Source organism: Salminus brasiliensis, chromosome 22 (assembly GCF_030463535.1).
Source record: "Salminus brasiliensis chromosome 22, fSalBra1.hap2, whole genome shotgun sequence".
Taxonomy (NCBI): Eukaryota; Metazoa; Chordata; class Actinopteri; order Characiformes; family Bryconidae; genus Salminus; species Salminus brasiliensis.
Window position 1 is genome coordinate 20457035 of NC_132899.1, and position 25114 is coordinate 20482148.

Below are 25114 nucleotides of genomic sequence, written 5' to 3' on the forward strand. Positions count from 1 at the left end.
ACATCACTGAACCTTTTCCCTCAGTGAGCAGTAGATAGTGTATGGGAATTAGCCTTCGGCGATAGGATCAATGCAAACAAAACAGATAAAGTGAATTGGTGAATGTTTATGTAAGCCACGCCATGGGTCATCATGAAATCCTCACTCGCTCGCTTGTAATTACTCTTGGATGTTTGGTGGGGTTTTTTTTTTTTTTTTTTTGTATTTGTCTTTCATCATAGGGACCTCTGGGCCTGTGTAGGTCTACATCCACTAAAGAAGCTTAGTGTGGCCGGGACCCATGATATTAATCTGCATACGTTTCTGTCATACTGCAGCAGTGATTTTTGTGTGTGTGTGTGTGTTGGGGGGGGTTAGGCTGATGAGGTTTAACCTGGCTGGGATGTAGCCGGGCCCTGCAGAATGTGCAGTCAGCATGTTGAGGTCCGGGCAGGGCTGAATAGAGCTACCGCTTCACCACGGCAACCAGTATGTGGCTCTGAATAAAAGCAGCAGTGGTAGTACAGTTTAGACGAGGCCGGTTCAGTACGAAAGCCAGATCCAACACTTTCAACACTCTTAGCAACCGTATTAAGTTGTAAGCTTTTGCTTTGACTCTGCACTGCTGCTGTTATGGAGCTGCCCTGGAGTATTGTAAGTTTAAGAAGCATGACTTTTATTTCAGAGCTTACACACATTCCTTGTTTCCTGATGATATTCTACCCCGTGCTAGTTTGGCTGTACAGGCCCAACCTAAAATCATGCGCAGGGAAAAAGTTCCCGGTTCAGGAACCAGAAATTTCCTGAATGTTGTCTAGTCAGTTTGGTTATAAACAAAGTTAAATATTAAATTATATATTTTTTAATATACTGTAAATGATGGCTTGATCCATTCCCATGCTTAATGTTGGAAAGGGGTTCTTGTTCGAGTCCTAGTCATGCTGCTAGCCATCGGCAGCCGATGCTCAGAGAGAGCACAATTGGCCTGGCTCTCTCCAGAGCGCTCTCCCCCGACATCACTTTGTTGCAAAGCTGGCCGTTACTGGCTGTCTGCAGGCTGGAGCGGCAAAGCCGGGTATGCGGTGCTTCCCTCCAGGCGCTCAGTCCCCCTTACTGGTGTCGCAGGCATCGCATAGGGAGTATTCCGAACGGGTTATTTGGTGGTCCAAATTGGGGAGAAAGTGGGTGAAAAGTATCTTTTCCTTACAGCAGCCAAAAAGTTCTATTTAACTTAATTAGTCCACACGACTCATTTAAAAATGCAGCAAGCTTGCTTAGATGCTGTTTAGAAAACATCTGATGCTGAATTTTGTGGAAAGGGCGCAGAGAGGGTGTTTTTTTTTTTGTTCGTTTTTTGTTTGTTTGTTTGTTTTCTCCTTCTGATGACACTTTCATAAAGGTGATACTTGTGCAGTTCTTGAATAGTGCACCACCACTCCAGAGTCTGCTAAATCCTACTGAAGATCGTTTGCAGTTAAACAGGGGTTTGCCCATTTAGCAAACCTGTGAGCGATTCTCTCTGAAAATGTTATGGTCTTTCAGACTTCAACATGACCTCCACTGTTCCTGTTGACTGCCATTTCTTAATATCATTATGAACTGAGGAAACTGCTACCCAGAAGTGCTTTGCTGTCTTCTTATAGCCTTATACAGTTTTGTGGGTGTCAAGTATTTTAACGTTCAGACTGCTGAACAGCTGCTTAGAGGAGCCCATGTCTGATGATTGTTAGGACAAGGTATGAGAAGTCAAAATATTTATAATAGCCCTAACAAGTAGAATTCACTGTAAAATGATCTGTATATAGATCATTTAATAGATATATAGATCATTCTACAATTGTTTCCAAACCCAAATAGCCATTCTTAAAGCTTAAACTTGATTTAGTGCTGGATCATTTATTGTGTAGTTTATATCCACGTTGATGTTACAGTAACAGTATTGATTGTTAGCTTTCACTGTGCAATATGTGTCCTTTATTGAGTGATTCTGGTTTGTAAAAACTAAAGGTTCTAGAGTCACAATATACCAATATTGGTGTTGGTGTGGCGCAACAGATAACACCACTACCTACCAGGGAGCTACCACACCATGTGGAAGACTGGGGTTCGAGTCCCGGTCTGGGTGACTATGCTGCGCTACACCAATAAGAGTCCTTGGGCAAGACTCCTAACACTACATTGGCCCTCCTCTGTAATACGAGTAACCTTGTAAGTCGCTCTGGTTAAGAGCGTCAGCTAAATGCCATAAATGTAAATGTAAATATTGAAATGTACGATTCCTTTAAAAACTGCTACACTTTAATATGAGCTATTTTTAATGAAGGCACTTCACTTAACCCACTTTTAGATAATCATCTCATCATTCTCAGACTACTAAAACACACTACTACCCGACAGGAAGTTATTTAACAACAGTTGTAAAAACATGTGCTAGGAGTGTGGGCTAGGTTATAGTATTGCTGTATCATTCCTTTAACCCCGTTATATCTGATCCAGCATTTTCTGTTGATAACGCCATCCTACCCATCTGAAATGTCTTCTCTGGAAAGAACATAAAAATCAAATACATCCAAAGTAAAGGAATGAGAAGTGTCCTTTCTGGAACTGTGGTTTCTGTCTGGTATGAGAGGTATCAAAGTGTGGAACTAACACATAACATCACACGCCTTGATCTAGTTGGAAAATCTTGTCCTATTGAATTAACACCCAGCACTTGTTTCATTTCTCTCCGTGTTGCCAGGAAGGAGCGGCCTGTGTCTCTGGGAATCTTCCAGCTGCCGGGTGCTGATGTACTGACCCCTGACCTGCAGAGGGAGCAAGTGGAGACTCCGGGAACGGATACATGGAGATACAACGACCTGAGTCACCCTCGCTCCAACACCAGCCTCAAGGTGGACAAAGTATACTCTCTTATTGTGTGGAGTGTTTACTTACTTTCTTTATTCAGCTCATCAGTTACCAGCCTACATTAGGTAGACTGTGTGTTTTGTCCACCTAATGTAGGCTTATTAGTGGTGGAACGGTCATTAATAGATGGATCCATCCTTGTTCTCCAAACTTCATCAGTTCGCAGGACTTGTTTATAAATGCACCAGGCCTATTTATATGCTCCTTTGAAAACATCACAGGACAGTGTGTCTGCTGATGACACTTACATTTACATTTACATTTACATTTATGGCATTTAGCAGACGCTCTTATCCAGAGCGACTTACAAGGTTACTCATATTACAGAGGTGGGCCAATGTAGTGTTAGGAGTCTTGCCCAGGGACTCTTATTGGTGTAGCGCAGCATAGTCACCCAGACCGGGAATCGAACCCTGGTCTCCCACATGGTGTTGTTGTAACGCAATGGTAGGTGGTGGTGTTATCTGTTGCGCCACACCAACCATTCCATGAAGGTCCTATTTGTTAAGGTGTCGCTGCATAGTAGAACAGTGCACCCCTATCCCAGAGTCTGCTGAATCCTTTTGAAGGTCTTGTGCAGGCAAACGGGGTTATGGGATGTTTTTTTCCACACGGGCTAATGTAGGCTAATTAGTGGTGGAACTCACTCAACATGCTGTCCTCCACTTTTGGGAAATCAGGGGGGCTCCCAGGAAAGAAAGCAATGACGACATGGCTCATTTGCATTGAGAGAGCTTCCTTTTCTGAAAGGGTCCAGGCAGAATGTGTGATAAAAGGACTTGGGAATCAGCTGCGTGCCAGCAGAGAGGAAACTTTTTTTTTTCTGAGGCGGAGGCTGTGCTTGCTGTGTCCTGCATGCTTAAACAGAGAGCGAATAAGGCTGAGAGTAACAGGGAGACGGTGTTACAGAACATCCCTCCCCCTCTGGAATTTTCTGCCTCTTACAAAGACTGTGCCGCGAGCCCCCTCATGAATATTCCATCGAAATAAGTATTTATTTATTGTTGTCATCATCTCGTTCCTAGTGCACAAGCAAACCTCTCTCTCACTCTCTCAAGAGAAAGAGAGCCAAATTCAAGTCTTTTTGTAAAGTGCTATATTTTGCTTGTTAAGCGGTTTTCAAACTATATCGCAGCCGTTACTCCAAAATGCTGTCATTCCATAATGGAAGGCTTATGCGGCTGGTTCCCTGAAAATTCTGTCGTTGATCTCTACTGGGGTAATTCGGATATTAAAAATGTGTGCAGTCTCAGTAGAGCTTGTGCGTACTGTTTTTATAGTTTGACCTGACGCGGTAATATATCTGCAGTGCAGTTACAGAGCAGGAGGAGGGGGCTCCAGACAGAAAGGCAAATGTAGAAGTAGGAGCAGAAGCTCTGGAATCAGTGTAACAGTTGCAATATTTAACTGTATTTTAACTGTAGTGCTGATGAGCTATTAGGCACAAGGGTGGTGTATCCTCAAAAAATGCTCTAGATTAAGACTGTCACAGTTACTCAAATTAACCTGCTAATTAAAAAAATAAATACATTCCCATAATATATATGATGATGATGATGATGACGATGATCATTTCAATGAAGGGGGAATACAAATTAAAGGGGTCTTTGTTCAGTAAAACCTAAATGAGTACATATTTGGAGATTCTGCTATTAGAGAATCACTAATAATTGCATTAATAGTTGTAATATTGTGCAAAAACACTTAACCACCCTGTTATGCAAATTATTATTATTGCATGATGTAACAACCTGAATGTTTGTGTATTTATGTGTAATTGGCAGCACTTTCATGCATGTGGGTTCACAGGTAGTGTCAGGTGTATTGCTCTGTGTGAGTTTACAGAGAAAAAGAGTGTAATCATCATGTTTCTTATTTTAAGGTGAGGTTATACTCCTCACTAATTGGAGACTGAAATAAACTAAAGTATTTATTCAGTCAGTTTGCATCACAAATAGAGAATCTATCAATAGTACTTGCAGGCCAAAAATCTATTACTATGTTTTCCATTTATTAGTTGGTATCAGTTGGTTGCTATGTGCCCAGTTGGCATGTGATTGACATTTTAGGTGCTTTAGGTTTTACTTTTCACTAATTAAAGACTATTAAACAGCTCTACTAAACTTGCATAACAGGGTGGTAAAATGTGTTTATTCTTTCTTTATAAAACAGACCTCCAAATGCCATTCAAAACCGTAATAAACCCCTAATTTTTGTCTTTTTCCAAATAAACTGTTCCCAGTTCTATGCAGGTATTACTGAAAAGGGGTTCTTTGATGTGCACAGATATGTGAACATTTTGGTGCTCCAATTTCAAAAGGTTCTAATTAGTACTATCTACTAGCACGAAAGGTTTTTTTTTTTACCAATACAAACAAGAAACCAGTTAACCATCCAAATGGTTCTTTCGGTTGTCTTCCCCCCCATTTTTAAGAGTTTAAGATCTATTTTCTAGTAATAACAGGGTCTGTTTTTCTTCTAGGTTTAAAAGGTTTCCTGATTAATGAAGTGTTTGACAGACTGTACACTGTTTGATATTGTACAGTTCATTTGATTTTGCTCTTTCAAAAAACAGTTATTCATTTGTTAAAATTGCCAGTAGCTTCACTGTTAATCCTGGCAATAGTGAAAGCCCTACTGTAGATTTCTATTTCTGTCTCTTTTCAGATCCTTTTAAGTGCCTGACTACCCCTTACGGTTTGAGAGGAGGCCTCCTGATTGATTTAGCCACTAACATGCATTGTCAGGAGCTCTGAGCCTTGAGTAGTCTGACCTTGAGGATACTATTCACTTATAAGAAACTGATGAATGGGATGCGATCATTTTTCAGCCCCTACCAGCAGAGCCATAGCAATAATGCTTACAGTAGCAGACTGGGGACTGCTTGTTATTGATAGCTAAGGTGACAATAATGCATCTCTCTCTCAGAAAGTTACTGTGTTTGCTGCTGTAAAACCTTAATGAGTGCTATTAGTGGAGAATTATTTGAACTGTGCTTCGTTCTTGTGTCTAAATAATTCCGTCGGAATCGGTGTTTGTGAGCAGTTTGAAAGATGGTTTTCTTTTTGTATTTTAGATCAGGTCTGACTTACTTTTTATTTGCTGTTTTGTTGCTTAAGGAGAGGCTATTTACAATGTGTCTTCTGAATGAGATCTTAGGTAGAGCTGGGTAATATGACAATATTTGATCTTATTGTGATATATTTTGTTATTGTAATAACAATATGCTTTTCTAAGCATATCGAGGATATTGTTAGTGCTTAATGAACACTGATCAACTGCAGGTTTTATTACTAACAGTGTCATTAGACTGGTTTAATTAGATGAAGAGCAGCAGATGTTGAGTAAAAATCACTGTATTCAGTACGGGAGAGGATCTGAACAGTAGTTTTAAGGTATTGTTTATTGCGAAAAAAGTCTTTAAATATTGTGATATAGTATTTTTACCACATTGCTCAGGCCTACTTGTAGATTTGTTTCATGACTAAAATAATATTAATATAAAACAAATTTGGAGAGCATGTGATAAATTATGATACTATTCATTCAGTTAATTCAGTAAAACATGGGGGAACATTATTAAGCATTTCGCATGATGTTTTGATTTTCATCACTGTTTAGAATAATCAGAATCAGAAATACTTTATTGATCCCAGGAGAGAAATTGCAGTTGTTACAGTTGCAACCATTTGTGTAAGAGTAAACACTCTATAAAATAAAATTTACAAAAAAGAGAGAAAGAAATTTAATATGTATATAGATTACATTAATATAATAAAGCGGCAAAATATTACATTACTCTTATTATTGCAGTATATTATATGAACAGTATAATTTGAGAATTGCACAAGTGAACTATAATGTCACACATTGAGCAAGGAGTTATAGAGTTTAATGGCCAGAGGTAGGAATGACCTCCTGTGGCGCTCGGTGGTGCATTTTGGTGGAATGAGTCTGGCACTGAATGTGCTCCTGTGTCTCATCACCGTGTTGTAGAGTGGGTGGGAGCCATTATCCATAATGACATGCAGCTTAGACAGCATCCTTCTCTCCGACACTGCCATCAGCGAGTCCAACTCCACACCCACAACATCACTAGCCTTGCGGATCACTTTCTTGAGTATGTTGGTGTCTGCCACCCTCAGCATTCTGCCCCAGCATGCAGCCATATGGCACTTGCCTTCACAGACTCATAGTAAACAGTGCCGCTCAGTAGGTTCAACTAAATGTTGTTTTTTAGCCATGACCTAGAACAGCCACTATTGGTTCCATAAAGAAATATGATTTAAAAAGATTTTTTTAAACTTTAAAAAAAGTTTTATGTGATATTACTACCCACACATTGGATGCAATGTACAGGTATGGCCATTATGTTCAGTAGTGTAGTGTAGTGTAAGTATATGTATGTATGTACACCAGGCATCTCATTCAAGCTGTGTAGCGAGAGACTCTGGGCTCCAAAATTGATTGACAGTTCGGCGTTAAAGAAGCAGTTATTGCTTAGAAAACCACTCCAGTTCATATAAATCATCTGTTATTTTAATGGACTGTGAGGTTTTATCTATAATTCATGCTCTGATTGAATTAGCCAGATGCACCCATCATTTATTGTGTATAAATTAGCGTCGTTTTCAGTAACCATTTGCTCGGCTCGGTTCGGTTGCTTTAATCCCCATGGCGAACCCCCCCCAGATTCACCAGCACAAAGCAGTGTTCCTGTTGTTCAGGCTTCCAGCAGACTCCCACCGAGGACACACAGGCTGTGCTTTGTGCCCTCTATGACTCGACATTTCTCCCAGATTTACTGTCTCCAGTAACGTCTGTTTATCTCTCCCTGGCACACTTGCTATGAAATGGAGAAAAGTAGGCCAGGTTGTAATGTTTTCAGGCTTTCCCCAGGTTGGTTGGCAAAAGAACTGCCAGACTGAGAGTTGTGAGCTGACGCTGCCATGGCAACAAGGAAAGGGTTTGATATGATGGCATGCTGCGACCTCCCATCAGACATCTCTGTTTTCAAACCTGGTTTTGTTTTGTGTGAGACTTGAAGAAAGAGGAAAGGGAGGTGGTGGAAGACACTCAGAAGACCATGCAGTCGTACAGTAAGGGTAGGATACATACCATGTCTGAACTGCATGTGTAGCATTTCCTTAATCAGAAAAATCAAGATGAACTAATGTCATTTACTGCTGTAGTGTAGTGGACAACAACTTTGCCATCCCCGTAGCATACTAAGGTTCGTTTTTCTGACTAGGCAAGCAAGTATTAGTCCTTGGGCAAGACTCTGGATGCTAGATTCACCTACACTCTAAAAAATAAGGGTGTTACAAATGGTTCTTTGAATGATGCCATAAAGCTGAAGCACACCAAACATACGTTTTAAGCCAAACCCCAACACTCTAACATTGGCTGTTGTTTTACAGTGTTATGAAATATGATGGTCTGTGGCACACTGGTTAAACAGCACCAAACAAAACAGCAGATCTTCATTATTAGAAATGGGAAATGATGAATACGTCCATATTCAGACAGGACTACATTTGCATTGGGTACTGAGGTAATTCCCTTTTTCACAGAGGCTCCTTTGGGAGTTTGTTTTTGTCTGAAACGACCATGTCTGTGTTTTTTTTTCTATGTTGTCTTTTGAGAAAATTATTGCCTGAATTGCCTACTGTTTTTTTACTAAATTCCGCAATCGTCTGAATATTTTAGGCCCGTCTGGTTTCACATCTCTGAATTTTTTCCAGGCAGATGTCCCCTCACGTTGAAAAATGTGAGGTCTGCCGCTGCGCCCCGCATTCAGTGCATTCAGAGTGTTTCAGAGTGTTCCTCCAGTGGATATTAAAAACTTCCTGAAACGCTTAAAAAAAACAAACAAACAAAAAAAAACTGGTTTTCTCTTTTTCACACGGAGCTAATCACCAGCTTTTTACAAAGGTCCGCTTCAACTCATATAGGACGGCAAAACACCAGTAATAGGACTACATCTCCCCAGGGGAGCAATTGAAGTGTACTTTGAGGTTTTCGACAATAAGCAAGTCTTCCCTGTCCAAAACAAAGCCAGTATTGATCACTTGGATCTAACGGCAGAATCAGTGAGCTGTTCACTATGGTAACTATGAAAGCGTGAGCTGAGTTGAGCTGAGCAGTGCAGCTGCATGTGGACAAGTCTGTATGAAGCTGCCCAAACACCATCATCATCAAACATTATCAAAAACAAATTTAGCATCTTTAGGTGTAATTCGACCAAACATTTGCACACACACATTGTCCTGTCTGTGTGCTGTGGCCTATGAAACGTATGCTTCCATAAAGAACCATGTAATAGAACTGTTAAAGAACCTTTACATCAAGTGAAGCATCTTTAAACACACCTACTTTACAAAAGTGGTTCTCCTATGGCGTTGCTCAAAAAACAGTTGAAGCGCCTTTATTTTTACGAGTGTATCTTTGTAACCGGATTGAAGTATCTAACAAGAAATCATCCTTGGTACATGCAGGCATATCTACGGTAGAGTCCTCTCTCCACAGCTGCTTCTGCAAGGTGACTCTATAATCCCTCTCAGGATTAATTGTTGTTCCATAACAAATTGATTTTAATGAGAGAGAGCTCCTGATCTTTTTATAGAGCGCGGGCACCTGTGGAAAACTGTTTGAAAACAGATATTAATAAAACATCTCTGTTGTAGCTGGCTGAAGGACAGAATGCACTTCTGCTGCACCTTAGAAAATGCTTTTCAATAATTTATGAGCCACAGCTAAAAATATATCACAACCCGTTTCGTCCCTGAAGCACATGCAGTTCAGGGGTGCTTCGTTTTCACATTCTGCAATTTGACAGATTGATTGGCAGCTTTCTTCACAGTGTCCGAGTGTATAGCTGAAGTGTGCATAATGAACTCTTTTCAGATGCTGGAGGGGTTGTTGATTTCCAGAACTGAAGGCACTGAACCAGATTTTGACAGATTTTCATTTGTTGGTCAGCAGCAGTGCTCTTTCATGAACAGCATAAACAGACCTGTAAATAGGCTAAAGGTAGCCTAGGAGGCTCACTTTCATCTGTTGGTCTTGGACAGGGATTAAAAAAATGCCCTAGAATGGCACAAGCAAATCAAATGTATAGTAAATGTATTAAATATAGTGTAGAATACACAATAGCCAGTATTGGTACCGAGCACATAGATGAAACAGCATATTGTAAAAAACCTTGTATCTCTGTTTTTTGCATTTTGACCTTTTAACATCATGTGATTCTGTCAGTTTTTCTATATATGGTGTCAAAACTTTGTAATTAACAAACCAAGAGAAATGGACCACATTGACTTGGAATAAAATCATTTTAGATTGACTTCCTTTGAAAGCTGAAGGTTTTCCAATGAGATTAGGCATCCACTTCTTTTGCATGACAGCTACGATACATAGCTGTTGTGGCCAAGACGATTGAAATTCACAAGGTTATCATACTTGCACATCCCGCAATATAACTGACGTGGGTTAAGCCTGATCTTGGACTAAATTCCAATGCCAGTATTGTCTCCCCACTGAAAAAAGCATTTTTTTCAGTGGTGAAAGCTTAATCCGGCCCTCAGGAATCCACCATGACATTTACCTATGGTTCTAATACTGCCGGCCAACATTTCCCATGATCCTCCTGGCTGGGTGTTTTGTATGCACGAACAAGGGTGTTCAGTGCAGCTCATTGTACCTCTCTCTCTGGGCAGCTGGAGGCAGATGGTTCCCTCAGGAGAGGGGAGGGTAAGAGTGCACGGGAGACTTTGGATTTCCTCTGGACAGATGTCAACGAGGTAGCCCTGCCTGTCGGCCTCACCATGGTCGCCATGGTAGCAGCAGTAGTCCAGTGTGTTGTGTGCTGTTTGGCTTGATATCCCCAGCTGACTGTCATCTTACTCTACTTTGTGTGTTCATAGAGTGCTGCCTGCAACCATTCACTTGGTAAAATACAGTATACAGTCCTATGCAAAAGTTTTGGCTTGGTCAATTTAGGATGTGTACGATAAGTTCACGCCCATCGCAGAGACACATTTCTGCATATTCTAATGTATGATTACTTTTTTTTTGATTACTTTTTCCTTTTTTTTTTTTTTACATGTAAGTTTTCCTGTAGATGATTTGGTCAATTATCTTATAGATTATATTATATTATAGAATATGACTCTCTGGAGCAGTTAATTATAACAGTATTATCCATCTATCCATCCATACATCTACCCATCCATCTACCCATCCGTACATCCATCTACATATCTATCCGTCCATCCATACATCCATCCATCTACCCATCTATCCATCCATCCATCTACCATCTATCCATCCCTCTATCCATCCCTCTATGCACCCATTCCTCTATCCATTCCTCTATCCATTCCTCTATCCATTCCTCTACCCATTCCTCTACCCATCCGTCTACCCATCCGTCTACCCATCCGTCTACCCATCCGTCTACCCATCCGTCTACCCATCCGTCTGTCTATCCCACTAAGGGGATTGAGATCTATCTTATTGCCACTGTGCTTAATACCAGACTTTGGTTAGAGGGGTATACAGCCCTACAGCATTGAGCTGTAGAGCAGTGGAACTGTGTTCTCTGGCATGCTGCGGCTCCATCCAACACTTTTAGGATTAGTTGGGGATTGCTAAATTTAATCAAATCCACACAGCACTGCTAAAATCTAATAGTAAAGAGCCCTCTCTGGACAGTAGAAACGGAGAACAACAAAATCCAACAAAATGTATTTTATTATATATTATAATTTAATTTATTATAATTTATTTGTATTTTTAATTATAGAAGAAACAATGAATTGGCAGGTGTCCCAAAACTTTTGTCCATATAAATGTGTCATGTGTGTGAATATTTAACGTAACTTATTTTGGTTGCATTCAGCCTCTATGTGCCTGTTGTGTGTGTGCCTGCTACCGTAGTATAAAGCTGATTGCTTAATGAGTACAGCACCAGGGCTTTGTGCTGTTTGTCCTGTAGACCCAACAATAGCAGTCTACCTTTTCTTAGTTATTTCTAGCAGGTCATGTTCTCTGCTGTAGGTTTGCTCTAGGTAATCGTGGCGTTTAAAGGTTCTACTGTTTGTGTGTGCTGTGTTTGTTTGAACGTAGGCTAATGGTTAAAATATGGCTAGATTTTCTAGAGCATCTGTGCAAACGTTTCTGCATCGCACATTGATCCAAGTCAAGTGTGTGTAGAGACAGACAGACATTAACAGCATGGTTGTATAAACCACTGGTGAAGGGTTTCTGGATTTGAACCATGTTGGCTTTTTAGTGATAAATAGTGTAGGCTGTGTTCGACGCCTAGACTCTGTATACTTGTGTTTGGACACTTATGTCCGTGTAAATAGCTGTCTGTCTGACAATGTGGGCTCCTGTTTCAGGATGAACTCTCAGATGCTGGCCGAGGAGGCTCCAAATCGGTTACACCCGCGTCCACGGCAACCTCAGATGTCGCCATGGCATCAGTAGACACTCCCCAAACCGAGGAGGCAGAGGGACTCAACAGGAACCTGAACTCTAGCAGCAAGAAGCCAGACAGCAGCAAAAACATTAAAGTACAGGATGCCATAGCAACAGACCCGAGCCCTAAAGGTGAGACCTACTTTCAGGGAAGGGCGTGTTGTTGTCATGTTTGCACATTTGCATCACCAGGTAGTTTAAACTCAAACTCAAAAAACATAATTTTTTCCCCCCTGGAAAAGTACTGATTTCATGTGACATTCAAATTTAATCTCTACATTAATCAAGGTACCATTAATGCTGGGGTGTAATTATCCATCCAGTGAGATTAGATAGGTGTAAAATCAATAAAATCAGTTGCAGACACTAAACAGATCAACCAGCAATCTAGCTTAGACCTCTGACCTTTCTCCATCTTCGTATATCAGCATTTAAGATCTCTCACTGAAGGCTGATTGTGTCCACACACTTAAATCAAATCAATATTAATAATTCCAAAAAAAAAAGACTAAATCACTCTGGAGTGATGTCAGCAATTATTTACTTAAAGCTGTAAAATGTGTATTAATTTTTTGTGTCCAACATCATTCCCTTTGCATGTAGTAATTCTCTCCATTTTGGAAATGCACTTCCAGTCTAAAATGTAGTCTTAGCACATTTCTTCTCATGTTTTTTGGCAGCACAGCATGTTGGAGTAGCATGGTGCTGAGGGGATGGGGTAGAGTAGTCGGACAGTAGGGTTAAAGTAATGTGGTATTGACGAGTTAGGGGTAGAGTAACTGGGAGTTCCGGAGATGAAGTTCAAGGTGTGGAGTAACATGGCACAGAGGGGATGAGGTGGAGTAACTGGACGTTGTGGAGATGGGGTGGAGTAATGGGGCATTGAGAAGGGGGGGTGGTGTAACTGGTGTTGAGGAGATGGTTGTGGAATAATGGAGTGTTGAGGAAATTGAGTGGAGTAACTGGGTGTTTAGGAGATGTTTATAGTAACTGACAGGAGATCACACAAAAGAGAGTATACGACTATAGCACCGTTAAGCTAGATATTCACAGTCCTGATGTTCTGCACTGACTGATGTATTTACAAACCGTCACACTGCTGGTGAATTAGGCCAGATGTTCAGTACTCGTCTCTACTGTTTGACCACAGCAACGGTCAAAAATATTGCAACTGTTTGCAGCTGTAAATGCATCACACAAGCCCTTATGAAGTACTCTGTGTGTCTGAACAGATGATGTAGTTGAGAACGCCGAGAAATCAGAGGTGCAGGCGATTATTGAGTCGACCCCTGAACTTGACATGGACCTGAGTGGCTGCAAAGGTTCCAGGTATGCCCTCACTGATCCAGTCTTTTACACACAGTGCTGCTATATTCCATTCACCCTCTTATCAGCGCCCTGATGTAATTAACTGTAATCAACTGTAGATGAGCAAGAACCTGGTCAATGACGCCAGGTAGTGTGTGAACTGTTTTAAGCTGACCACTCTCCTGTCCAGCCCTCAGTGTGTATGTGTCTCTTGCTCCTTCTTCTTCAGCACTCCCACTAAGGGGATTGAGAACATGGCTTTTGACCGCAACACTGACTCCCTGTTTGAGGAGCTGTCTTCAGCAGGCACAGACCTCATAGGGGATGTGGATGAGGGGGCTGACCTACTGGGTAAGTAATGGTATACGTTATTTTGTGTGTCATGTTCATGGTTCTTGGGTTAGATATGTGGTCGTATGACTAATCTCTATTCGGTGTGGATATTTACATTATGTGGAGGTTCTTCGAACATTAAAAAGACTGACTGACGCATCTGATTTACCAGAATGGTTTCTTAAAGATCCATCCATTAGAGGTTCTTCAAAGAACCAAATGTGACATTGGTCCAGTGATCCCTCCTCCATCTCTCTTTTGAGTCCAGTTCTAAACCTTTCCCCAGTGCTTTCACTCTCCTTCCTTCTTCTGATACTTTCATTCTTTCAGAATCAGAATAAGAAATACTTTATTGATCCCAAGAGGGAAATTATAGTGGTTACAGCTGCAACCGTTAATGTAAGAATAAATGTATATAAATAATGTGAATTTAGTAAAGTGGCATAGTGGTAATAATTGTAATAATAAATTTGGAAAATTATCCATATATATATATTTTATTAGTTTTTGCACACATTAAATTGAATTACAGTACATATTGTGACCAGTTTCTGTTATTAATATCATGAATGATACTCAGTATATGAGTAAATGTAAATAATAACATGAACATGGTTCTTTCATTAAAACTCAATTGAAGTATAAGCTTACAGGTGACCTGGTAAATTATGAGATCATTGTATGAATATAATCAGATTGTTCAACTTATTTATAGATGTGTTTTACTTATTTTACATCATTTCCTCCACAGTTGTCATTTTCTATAATGTCTGGCCCACACTACAGAATTTATTGATATGATGTTGATAACTTGAGAGTTGTACTCAAGTACTTTGGTCTTGATTGTCTTTGATTGTTGTTAGTCATCACAAAGAGTCCCCACACTACATGATCTTCCCTGAATGAAACACCACACACTTTAAGATGCACTGCCAACCGACGGTTCCGATCCTCAAAACCTTGCGGGAGTTTCTCGCAAACTAGATGTAAACAAACATGGCGGATGACAGAGAAACCATTGCTATGCTAGTGGTGAGCGCTTTCTGCTTTTTTTAAAGGCAAGAAAAAAAAGGATGTGGATGAAACCTCACATTTGAACCACAATGCTTCTGACTTGTTCCGCACACACTAAAGAGCGCTGGCTTGGAGTTCGGCTTGGCTCTCATTGGTTGACAGTCTTTTAGGCATTTTCCACAAGAGAATAGTCATCCACCTCACATTACAGGACACTGAGTAGTAAATGTTATACGATTCATATTTACAATTCACGATCGGGGTGGCCACAACTGCACTGGGAGAAGTTCGGAGGACAAAATTTTTAACTATAGACGCCATACAATACAGGATTATCTGGAAAGAGCATCGTATGCAGTAACCCTGAAATCGGGAGATTTTTTTGATCTCATTTGCCAAGATATAATTTTTTGATGTGACCAGAAACCAGATCCTACAGTAGTGTCCAAATAGGCTAGTTTTTGCCCCCCAGTCCTTTATCCATCTGTCATGAATACTGCTCTTCCAGTACTTCTAACCGTTTTCTCTCTCTACATGTTCGCTCTCCTTCATTGTTTTTGGCCTTTTCTGTTCCCCAGATGAGTATTCTGGTGTGTATGTTTTCATTGACTACTCTTCCCCTCCCAATCATTTCACATCTTCATGCCTTTCTTACACTTCTTTTTCAACCGTCCTTTTCATCTGCTCTTCTTTTCTACTTACTTTGCTCTGCATGCCAATATTAGACCTTAACTTCTTTGGTAATGTAACTTCCTGGTTATTTCCACAGTTTTTCTTGTTCAGGATGGACAGTCTTATTAGTTTCCTGATCTCCCTTAGTCTTTTCTAATGCAGTCTCTTAAATACTGTGTATATAGTATGTAGAAGCAGGCTAATGCCATCCCCTTATGTGTAAAAGTAGATTTGTGTGGTTCTTTTGGCATCATTACGGTCAGTGTATTGTGTTTTCATGTTTTTTCGGGGTCGCTATCTGAATGAAGACAAATAAAAGGTGTATTGCTTTAACACAGGTATGGGTCGTGAAGTAGAGCATCTGATCCAGGAGAACACCCAGCTCCTGGAGACAAAGTAAGACTATTTAATATGCACTGGCCTCTGTTAGACATGTACATGTTTTATATATATATATATATATATATATATATATATATATATATATATATATATATATATATATATATATATGATTATTCCCTATATATGATGATATATATGAGCTAGACAGGTGTATACTGCCATCTGCTGTATGTGTGTGGAATGACACAAGATAAAAGAGAAAAGGAAAAAGCAGCTTGTGTGTATGTGTGTGTGTGTGTGTGTGCTCTGCAGGAATGCTCTAAACGTGGTGAAGAATGACCTGATTGGTCGCGTGGATGAACTGACCTGCGAGAAGGATGTTCTGCAGGGTGAGATGGAAGTCCTCAGACAGGCCAAAGGCAAACTGGAGGAGAGGAATAAGGAGCTGGAAGAGGAGGTTAAGAGGTGAGAAGCTGCACTATGGGAACTATGGGATCAGACACGAGACATGCTGCATAAATACACCTCGCATCTCCACAGTGCAGAGTTACAAAAATTGCAGTTGTAATGCGGTGGTCCTTTTATTTGAACAGAGTTCGGGCAGAGTTGGATATGGCAAAGCAGAGAGTAAAAGAGGAAGATGATGTGAGTGCCTTGGGTTACATTAACAGACATATATACATTTTGATGATGAAGTTCTGTGCAGTGAATCCTTTCTTACGGCCTCTGCAGAGTGATGTGCCCACGGCCCAGCGGAAACGGTTCACACGGGTGGAGATGGCCCGGGTCCTGATGGAGAGGAATCAGTACAAGGAGAGACTGATGGAGCTGCAGGAGGCTGTCAGGTGGACAGAAATGATTCGGTGAGTGAGGGTCGAGGGTCTGTAGGAAATAGTATGTGTCACATACTTCTCTACATTTTCTACAAGTATATCGTCAGTACTTCTAGAACTCTGAACATCTGTGTATATCATAAAAAAACTAGATTTCAACCAATTATAGAGAGTGTGCGCACAACACCACCAACCAATGTGTAAACTGCAGTATTCTGTTAGATTTCTGCCTTGCCTTACTGAGACAGAGAGCCCTGTGTTTGTGTGTACTATTGGCCAGTACATGATCAGAGGCACAAAGAAGTGTAAGATTGTAATGTTGACACTTTATGGACTGAGTAATTGTCTCTACTCTCCATGGAAAGCTTTCTACTAAAGAAAACAGTTCCACTGCTCCACAGGTCCACAGCTGTGTCAGCAATGGGTGCATTCATTAGAAGGGGTGTCCAAAAACATTTGGACATATAGTGGATATTTAGTGGGTTGTGTGTTTTTTATTCAAAAAATGCAATTTTACTGTTCCTACACAGGGCCTCGAGGGAGAATCCGACCCTGACCGAGAAGAAAAAGTCCAGTATCTGGCAATTGTAAGCTCTGTCTTTCTCTTTCTTTCTATATTTATTTCTTTATTTATTTCTCTCTCTTGCTCTTGCACTCTCTTGAATGCTTTCTCACGCTTGACTTTTGCTCTCTTGCTCTAGCTTTCACTCTAGCTCTTTCATGTGATCTTTTGCATGCTCTCCTATTTTTTTTGTGCTCTCTCTCTCTCTCTCTCTCTCGCTCTCTCTCTCGCGCTCTCTCTCTCTCTCTCTCTCTCTCTCTCGCACAACACTGTTCCCTTGCTCTATGTCTCTCTCATTTCTTCCAATAGTCATTGAAGTGTGTTACTACTAAACCTTGTGTGGTTTGGCATTCATTCAGTGTCTCTCCCTCTCCTTTTCATGTCCTTTTATTTGTTTTTGCTTTTTTCATCCAGGATGTAGGTAAATCTTTGAAATGCTAGTAAATCCATTCTTGCACTTGGTCTGGTCCTTATATCCAAAACATGCTCTTGGATTTGGGAATGGCTTTCATTTTCAACTCTTTACAAGAAGAATTTACAGCCAAACTAATGCCTTACATAAAAGATAATTAGAACAAAATTTGAAGTCTAGTGCAGTGCAGTACTCACACTTTTATTGCACTACATTAGACGCTGCTCTACCACCCCCTCCTTTCCGCACTTGAGAATATGTGAGAACCCAGCCAGTGTAGCACAACACGTAGCCATTCCCAGGTCTTGGGATTTATGTGAATGTTCTGCCGTTGGTGTGATTGGATTGGGATGAACATGTGGCATTTTGCATACTTAAAATTCCTTTACTCTCCTGTTGTGTGCCCCTTTCATGTGTTCTTTATCCTGCCTCCTGTTGTCCTTCATGTTTGCAGAAGGTGTGTGGGTGGGTGGGAAGAGACTTTGCGATGAGTGCAGATCTAAGCAGACGTTTTAGGCTTAAACAAATGTTTCTGTAGGTCTTTTAAAGACAAACGACCTGCTGCGCTGTCCGTTTGGTTTAGCACAGTTGTTAATGCATACATGCTTTGCATGTACAGTGCCTGAGGTGTAGAATTTTCTTAATGTTTAGCTCACTTTGCCACATCATTAGCACAATACATCGGTACACTGTCTTTACTTGTGTACAACAGTTTCCACACTGGATATATGCAGTGTTTCTGTAATTAGTAACTGATAAATTGAACAGATTTAGATAGAAACCCCCACATAAAACGTTGGGTACGTCTCACTGTGGCACACTACAGCCAAGCACCAGGTTCGTACTAAGCGTATTAAGAGCACTAGCTCCCTAACAGGTTGTCTGCTTGACTTAGCTTGGTGGTGTTCATTTAACATGATGTGAGGCTGATGGGATGTTGTTGCTAAGCAGGGTGGGGGCATGCCCTATGTTTGGGAAGTGATCCTTGGACCCCTAACTGTTGACCTAAGACCTCTAACACTGCTCCTGCTACCGCCTGTGTCTGCATATCAGTCTTTCTGTGTCGTCTCTTTCTCGCCCTCCCCTTCTCCCCGTTCCCAGTTTCAGCAGACTCTTCAGCTCGTCCTCCAGTGCCACAGGCAAAAAGCCTGAGGCTCCAGTTAACGTCAAGTACAACGCCCCCACCTCGCACATCGTGCCCTCCGTTAAGAAGAGGAGCAGCACCCTCGCCCAGCTGCCCAGTGACAAGTCCAAAGCTTTTGACTTCCTCAATGAGGAGTAAGTGACTTCTGTATGACTGGGATTGACCAGACTCTTATATTACTTGGAACAGTATTACTTGAAACCCAATGCTTTTTAGATGCAAAACACCTTGTTGACCTGGCTTTTCACTCTCAACACTCACTCCCTCACCCACACTCACATACATTTATTTAGCAGGCTGAAGATTCTCCACAACGTTGTGCTATTAGTATTATTTTAACAGTGTAGGGAAATGGCCATTTAAGGCCATTAAGGCCATGTCTGAAACCGATGGGGCTGCATACATTTTTACACTGTAAAAATGTGGAAGTCAGAGAAAATATGTGGTGGAGCAAAGCTGAAAGGCTGGGGGATGATGGCCACGTTTTTTTTGTTTAGGTACTTCATAATCTGTTGGAATGGGTGGACAGTGATGAGAGCTATGGAGTTTCTAGCTCTGTTTACAGAGCGTAGATGGCAAAAACGTGGCAGATTTGATGTGAAGGTTCCACTACATTAAAAATCAAATTTATTTTTGTCTGGGGGGAAAATGTTACTTGGCATGATTTGATATTGGTGTAATGAATGAGATTTAAATAACATGTAATCATTTAACTACAAGGAAGGCAACAACAACTGAAATAGTTTGTAGAAATAAGGCTAAAATTCACATTAAGCTGTAGGATTAGGTATTAGTACTGGTACTAAAAACTGACAATTAAGTTGTTAACAGTCAGTTAATAACTGTGCCCTTGGCAACACACTCATTAAAATCACAATAAAAAAAGTGTTTATACTTTATTTTAAAAGGAACTGAGTCAGAATATGTAGTTTATTTGCCTGTTATGGTACACATGTGGTGTGTGTGTGTGTGTGTCATGTGTCTTTAGGCCAGAGGCGGACAGCATTGTGTCACGTAGGGAACAGAAGAGAGCTCAGTACAGGCAGGTGAAGGCTCATGTGCAGAAGGAGGATGGCAGGGTGCAAGCTTACGGCTGGAGTCTGCCTCAGAAGTTCAAGGTATGGCCTTTGTTGACTGATACTGAAGATGCAGGTACATCTGTAAAGCATAACAGACATGAGTGTTCAGTGAACTGAGACAGTCTCTCTCTTGAAAGGCTTCAAACGGCGGGCAGGCAGACAGTAAGACGAAGAATTTACCAGTGCCTGTTTACCTCAGACCTTTAGATGAGAAAGATGCTTCCATGAAGGTGAACATGTTTAACCTGCTACTTTAACTATATTAGCTTTATGTAAGGTGATTGGTTTGACCTCAGATATCTGTGTTTGTGTGTAGCTGTGGTGTGCTGCAGGGGTGAATCTGTCAGGAGGGAAGACTCGTGACGGGGGCTCTATTGTAGGAGCGAGTGTGTTTTATAGAGATGTCTCAGGAGTGGAAAGCGGCAGCCTCAGCCCAGTTCAGACAAAAGGCTCTCAGAGCAGCCTGGACAGATTGGAACAGGAGCTGAAGGTAGGAACACACAGGAAGGAGTTTTGTCAACACCAATATCGATACCTAAAATACTCATCCTTGTCTGAACACACCAAGGTCTGCATCCTAACTGGGTACTACACACTAACATAAGGTATAGACCATATACTAATCTTAGTAGTGCGGGTTTGGCAGACTAGTACTCAAAATATTAACATACTAGCAGGGAGTGATGAAGCATTGCTATACCAACACAGGTCACTGCATTACACTGTGGGATAATGGTGTTCATCATGGATATTTAAGTATACTCAACTTTGACACTTGTTTCTATATTAGAAACTACAATGGCATTATTAATTAGTACAAAGTTGGGACACATCCACAAACATTTATTTGCCCCGCCCCTTTTACGACATTACTGAAAGAACCGTTTAAAGCACCTTTATTTAGTAACACAGTGTTGTGTATGTTGTGTGTGTGTGTGCGCATTTAGGAGCAGGAGAAAGAGCTGAGGCATCAGGATGAGCTCTCCAGTCTGGTGTGGATCTGCACCAGCACTCACGCCACCTCCAAGGTTGTAGTGATCGACGCCAACCAGCCTGGAAACATCCTGGAGAACTTTTTCGTCTGCAACTCTCATGTGCTCTGCATTGCCAGCATGCCAGGTCAGAGAAAAAGAGAAAAGAGAGAGAGAGAAAAAAATTGGGATGGGGAATGATTGCTTTTGTAGAAAGTCATGAGACTGTCAGATACTGCCTTTAATTGCTTTCTTAATGTGGTGCCTGATATGATTGTGCTCCAGGGGCACGGGAGACCGACTACCCGGCTGGTGAAGAGGTGCCTGCAGACAGCGAGGCCGGCGGTGCTGAGGGAACATCGCAGGCTGGTACTGCAGCAAACAACAACTCTGCTGGCTCCGAGGGTGTTCTAGACGGCATCACTGTTGTAGGCTGCTCTGTGGAAGGAACTGTCGCCATCCCCCAAACTGCCAGTGCAAACTCTGTAGAGGATTTTGAAGACTCTGGTACTCAACCTTTCCTTTATTTAATTCTTAGTGTCATTTCAAGAGAGCAGTAGGAATCACCAGTGGGCCTTTTTCTGTTTGCAAATCACATTATTCGCTTGTTACAGACTGGCAAGTTACAATGGGATTTATGTTCAGCACTATTAATTAGTCAGTAAGTACAGATTCCATCTAGTTATAAGGGTTTATTGAACTGTACATCTCATCCTGGCTGGTGTTCAGGCGAGATGCTGGCGCAGCGTAGACAGCACAGCCTAGCTGCAGCGGAGGAGGCCCTGGAAGCCACAGAGAGCAGCAACACCACACCTGCAGAAGAAGGCCAGCCGGGCGTCTATACAGAGCATGTGTTTACTGATCCTCTGGGAGTCCAGAACACTGGAGATACACCATCCAATTACACTCAGAGGTTGAATGCTTTTTAAATTGTTCAAGATCATCAGAACTGTTGCACTTATTACTCTTGCATGTGCTTGCAGTACTTTTATAAATGCATAATTCAGTACACTTCAGCCTACACAACACTGTGTGAGACTCCTCATCGTTACCTCCCAAATAATGCGCTAGGGAATCTGACCTGGTGAAGGACGGGGTAAGCTTGTTACCTGAAGAGCAAGACTTGATGAGGGAGGAGGCCAACAAGATGAGCAGCGTCCTGCCTACAATGTGGCTGGGGGCACAGAATGGCTGGTAGGTGTGCCTTGTTTTTTGGGGGGTTATTTTTCCCCTCCTCGTCCGTTTGGTGCTGTTCATTATACTATTTCTGCCATTGTGAAGAGTGTCATGTATGCTTTGTTGCAGTGTGTATGTTCATTCCTCTGTTGCACAGTGGAGAAAGTGCCTACATTCAATAAAGCTGAAGGATTCCATTTTGGGGATTGTGTAAGTAGAGAAGATTGTTTTGTGTAATATATCTCACACTAATGGAAATGCACTGGACAGTGGTGTAAAGCTAGTTTTCATCATCATCCTCCTCCCGCTCTCCTCTGCCCCCACCATTTCTCATTCATTTAAAAGGCATGTCAAAGGCAGAGTTTTAGTGGCTTTGGCTGATGGAACTCTGGCAATCTTCCACAGAGGAGTAGGTGAGGATCTTGCAGGCTCTTATATGGTCTTAAACACTAGTTCTTTTATGATACTGTCATCATGATCAAAATATAATTTACAGAAAAAAGTATCCTTATAGAACACAGATATGTCTTTCAGCTTTTCTCACACATCTACTGATCAGCTCTGACCGTGTCTTGTTTTTCTGTGCAGATGGTCAGTGGGATTTGACCAACTACCACTTGTTGGATCTGGGCCGGCCTCACCACTCCATCCGCTGCATGACTGTGGTGCATGATAAAGTGTGGTGTGGCTACAGGAACAAGATCTACGTCATCCAACCTAAAGCCATGAAGATAGAGGTAAAAAAAAAAAAATCCATATTTCTATATATATATATATATATATATATATATATATATATATATATATATGTGTGTGTGTGTGTGTGTGTGTGTGTGTGTGTGTGTGTGTGTGTGTATATGTTTCTATATGGTGTTGTTAAGTTTAAGAGATTTAAAAATATGTATTTTTGTTAAACAGTATGTTTAATGTGATCTTTTAAAAGTGGCTAAGGAAAGAATTCTAAAGCTTGGGCCTATACAGAGCAAGGCATTTGGCATGATCCGCATATGACTGTGTGTACCAAAGAGAAAAATATAGGCAGCTGATCTTCTATTTCAGTGCTGTAAATTACTGTATTATTAATAGTGTGTAATACTGTGGTGGGACAGTAGATCTGGGGAACACTCACTAATGGCTTCTCTTATTGCTGCTGTATTACCACAAAAAAGGCAGAAAAATCGGCGTTCAGATGAGACAGAGATTAATCAGTCTGTCTGTCTTCAGTAGAAAAAGGGAATTTTGTGATCACCAGTCGGATGCATTTGTGCATGTTTTCATGCTTCAGCCTTCATTGATGAAAAAGTTGAGAGTAGCCTTTATAAGATTTTTTTCATCATCAATTATTTTTGCCGCTCTAATCCCAATATACAGAAGTCCTTTGATGCCCACCCTCGTAAAGAGAGCCAAGTGAGGCAACTAGCATGGGACGGTGATGGCATCTGGGTGTCCATCCGTCTAGATTCCACACTCCGACTGTTCCATGCTCACACCTACCAGCATCTGCAGGATGTTGACATAGAGCCCTACGTCAGCAAGATGTTGGGTGAGCACTTCAGCCTTTCATTTCTCTAATATTGGGTTCTTTTTTCTCATTAGGATTGCCATCTATTGGTGTCAGGATGTCTTTACTGTTTCTGTTTCTGGTTCAGGCACTGGCAAGCTGGGTTTCTCCTTTGTGAGGATCACAGCATTGATGGTGTCGTGTAACCGTCTATGGATTGGAACAGGGAACGGCGTCATCATCTCCATACCTCTAACCGAGAGTGTGTATTTTACTTTAAAGTATTTTCTCAGCATTTACCAGCTTTACAAGCTTGTTGACATAGAGCATGTTTTTAATATATACAGGTCATGTATACAGTACTGTGTAGACGTTTAAGCACATAGGTTAAAATGGTCAACAGTATTGAGTGTTTTTGCTTATGAAGACTCTGGATCACATTAGAACAGAAATAGAAATTCAGTTAAAAGTAACAAGAACTTCTCATTTTAAAGAAAGTCGGTATCATGTAAGCTAGTTTGGAGAACAACGCCTGGTTCTAAATTTATCCTGAATGCTTCCAGTCAGCGCAAGGATTTGTTAAATTCCATTACCAGCTCACCTGATTTGTCATCATTAAGCGCTGATTTACCAAACCAGGTGTTTGATAACAACAAATAATACTAGACTCCCATGAGGAGAGCTTGGAGATGTTTTAATGAACACACTTACATTAAATCACTACTTTCTGTATTAATATTTTTTTATTTATAGTAGTATTACTGTGTATAATTGAGCAAATAAACACGTACTGTTCCGATAAGGAGCTTTTCACAGTACTGTATTTTTTAATTTAGCCTGCCTAACCGATCATCAACTTTTCTGCCCTCAAAAAAAGCAAAGAAAGTCACCCAAGGAACGTCCAACCGGCCAGGCAACGTGGTCCGTGTCTACGGTGATGAGAACAGTGATAAAGTGACGGCTGGCACGTTTGTGCCTTTTTGCTCCATGGCCCACGCTCAGCTCTGCTTCCACGGTCACAGAGACGCAGTCAAGTTCTTCACTGCTGTTCCAGGTGTGGCCCTTTTAGGCTTAACATGTTCAGGCTATTTTCAAGTATTTCAGCTTTTTAGATCATTGAATTGGGACAGAATGAGGACTGAGTCCTGTTCCAGTACGTTCGTTTTCTTTCTGTTGTGTAATGGTTTAGTTTTGAAGCTTCAGCTTTGTGTTTGCCCGCTGTTTCCCCATGGCAGGCCAAGTGATCCCATCCTCAGGCTCAGGAGGTGAGGCAGGCACCGACAAGCCAGCAGCAGAATCTCCTGCACCCACAGAATTTTCCAAGTCAGTCCTAGTCATGAGCGGTGGAGAAGGCTACATTGACTTCAGAATGGGTTAGTATTTTTCCACACAAGG

At 41.2% G+C, this 25114-nt stretch overlaps 1 protein-coding gene across 6 annotated transcripts in view; it reads left to right on the forward strand.

Annotated features, from left to right (window-relative positions):
• spag9b (sperm associated antigen 9b) overlaps positions 1-25114 on the forward strand; it is a 71578-nt gene that overhangs the window by 43247 nt on the left and 3217 nt on the right. For 3 of the 6 annotated variants that reach the window (XM_072667849.1, XM_072667844.1, XM_072667848.1), the window contains 25 exons: positions 2720-2870; positions 10605-10724; positions 12291-12501; positions 13602-13698; positions 13907-14028; positions 16035-16092; positions 16354-16506; positions 16635-16686; positions 16774-16904; positions 17405-17461; positions 18950-19126; positions 19981-20110; positions 20209-20301; positions 20388-20561; positions 21019-21190; positions 21328-21549; positions 21772-21955; positions 22114-22236; positions 22348-22428; positions 22564-22631; positions 22807-22955; positions 23590-23761; positions 23868-23981; positions 24597-24773; positions 24955-25092. In XM_072667849.1, coding sequence (XP_072523950.1) covers positions 2720-2870; positions 10605-10724; positions 12291-12501; positions 13602-13698; positions 13907-14028; positions 16035-16092; positions 16354-16506; positions 16635-16686; positions 16774-16904; positions 17405-17461; positions 18950-19126; positions 19981-20110; positions 20209-20301; positions 20388-20561; positions 21019-21190; positions 21328-21549; positions 21772-21955; positions 22114-22236; positions 22348-22428; positions 22564-22631; positions 22807-22955; positions 23590-23761; positions 23868-23981; positions 24597-24773; positions 24955-25092 — 3326 coding nt within the window. The remainder of the gene's footprint in view (positions 1-2719; positions 2871-10604; positions 10725-12290; positions 12502-13601; positions 13699-13906; positions 14029-16034; positions 16093-16353; positions 16507-16634; positions 16687-16773; positions 16905-17404; positions 17462-18949; positions 19127-19980; positions 20111-20208; positions 20302-20387; positions 20562-21018; positions 21191-21327; positions 21550-21771; positions 21956-22113; positions 22237-22347; positions 22429-22563; positions 22632-22806; positions 22956-23589; positions 23762-23867; positions 23982-24596; positions 24774-24954; positions 25093-25114) is intronic. The other 3 variants (XM_072667847.1, XM_072667850.1, XM_072667845.1) reach the window with 2 other exon arrangements.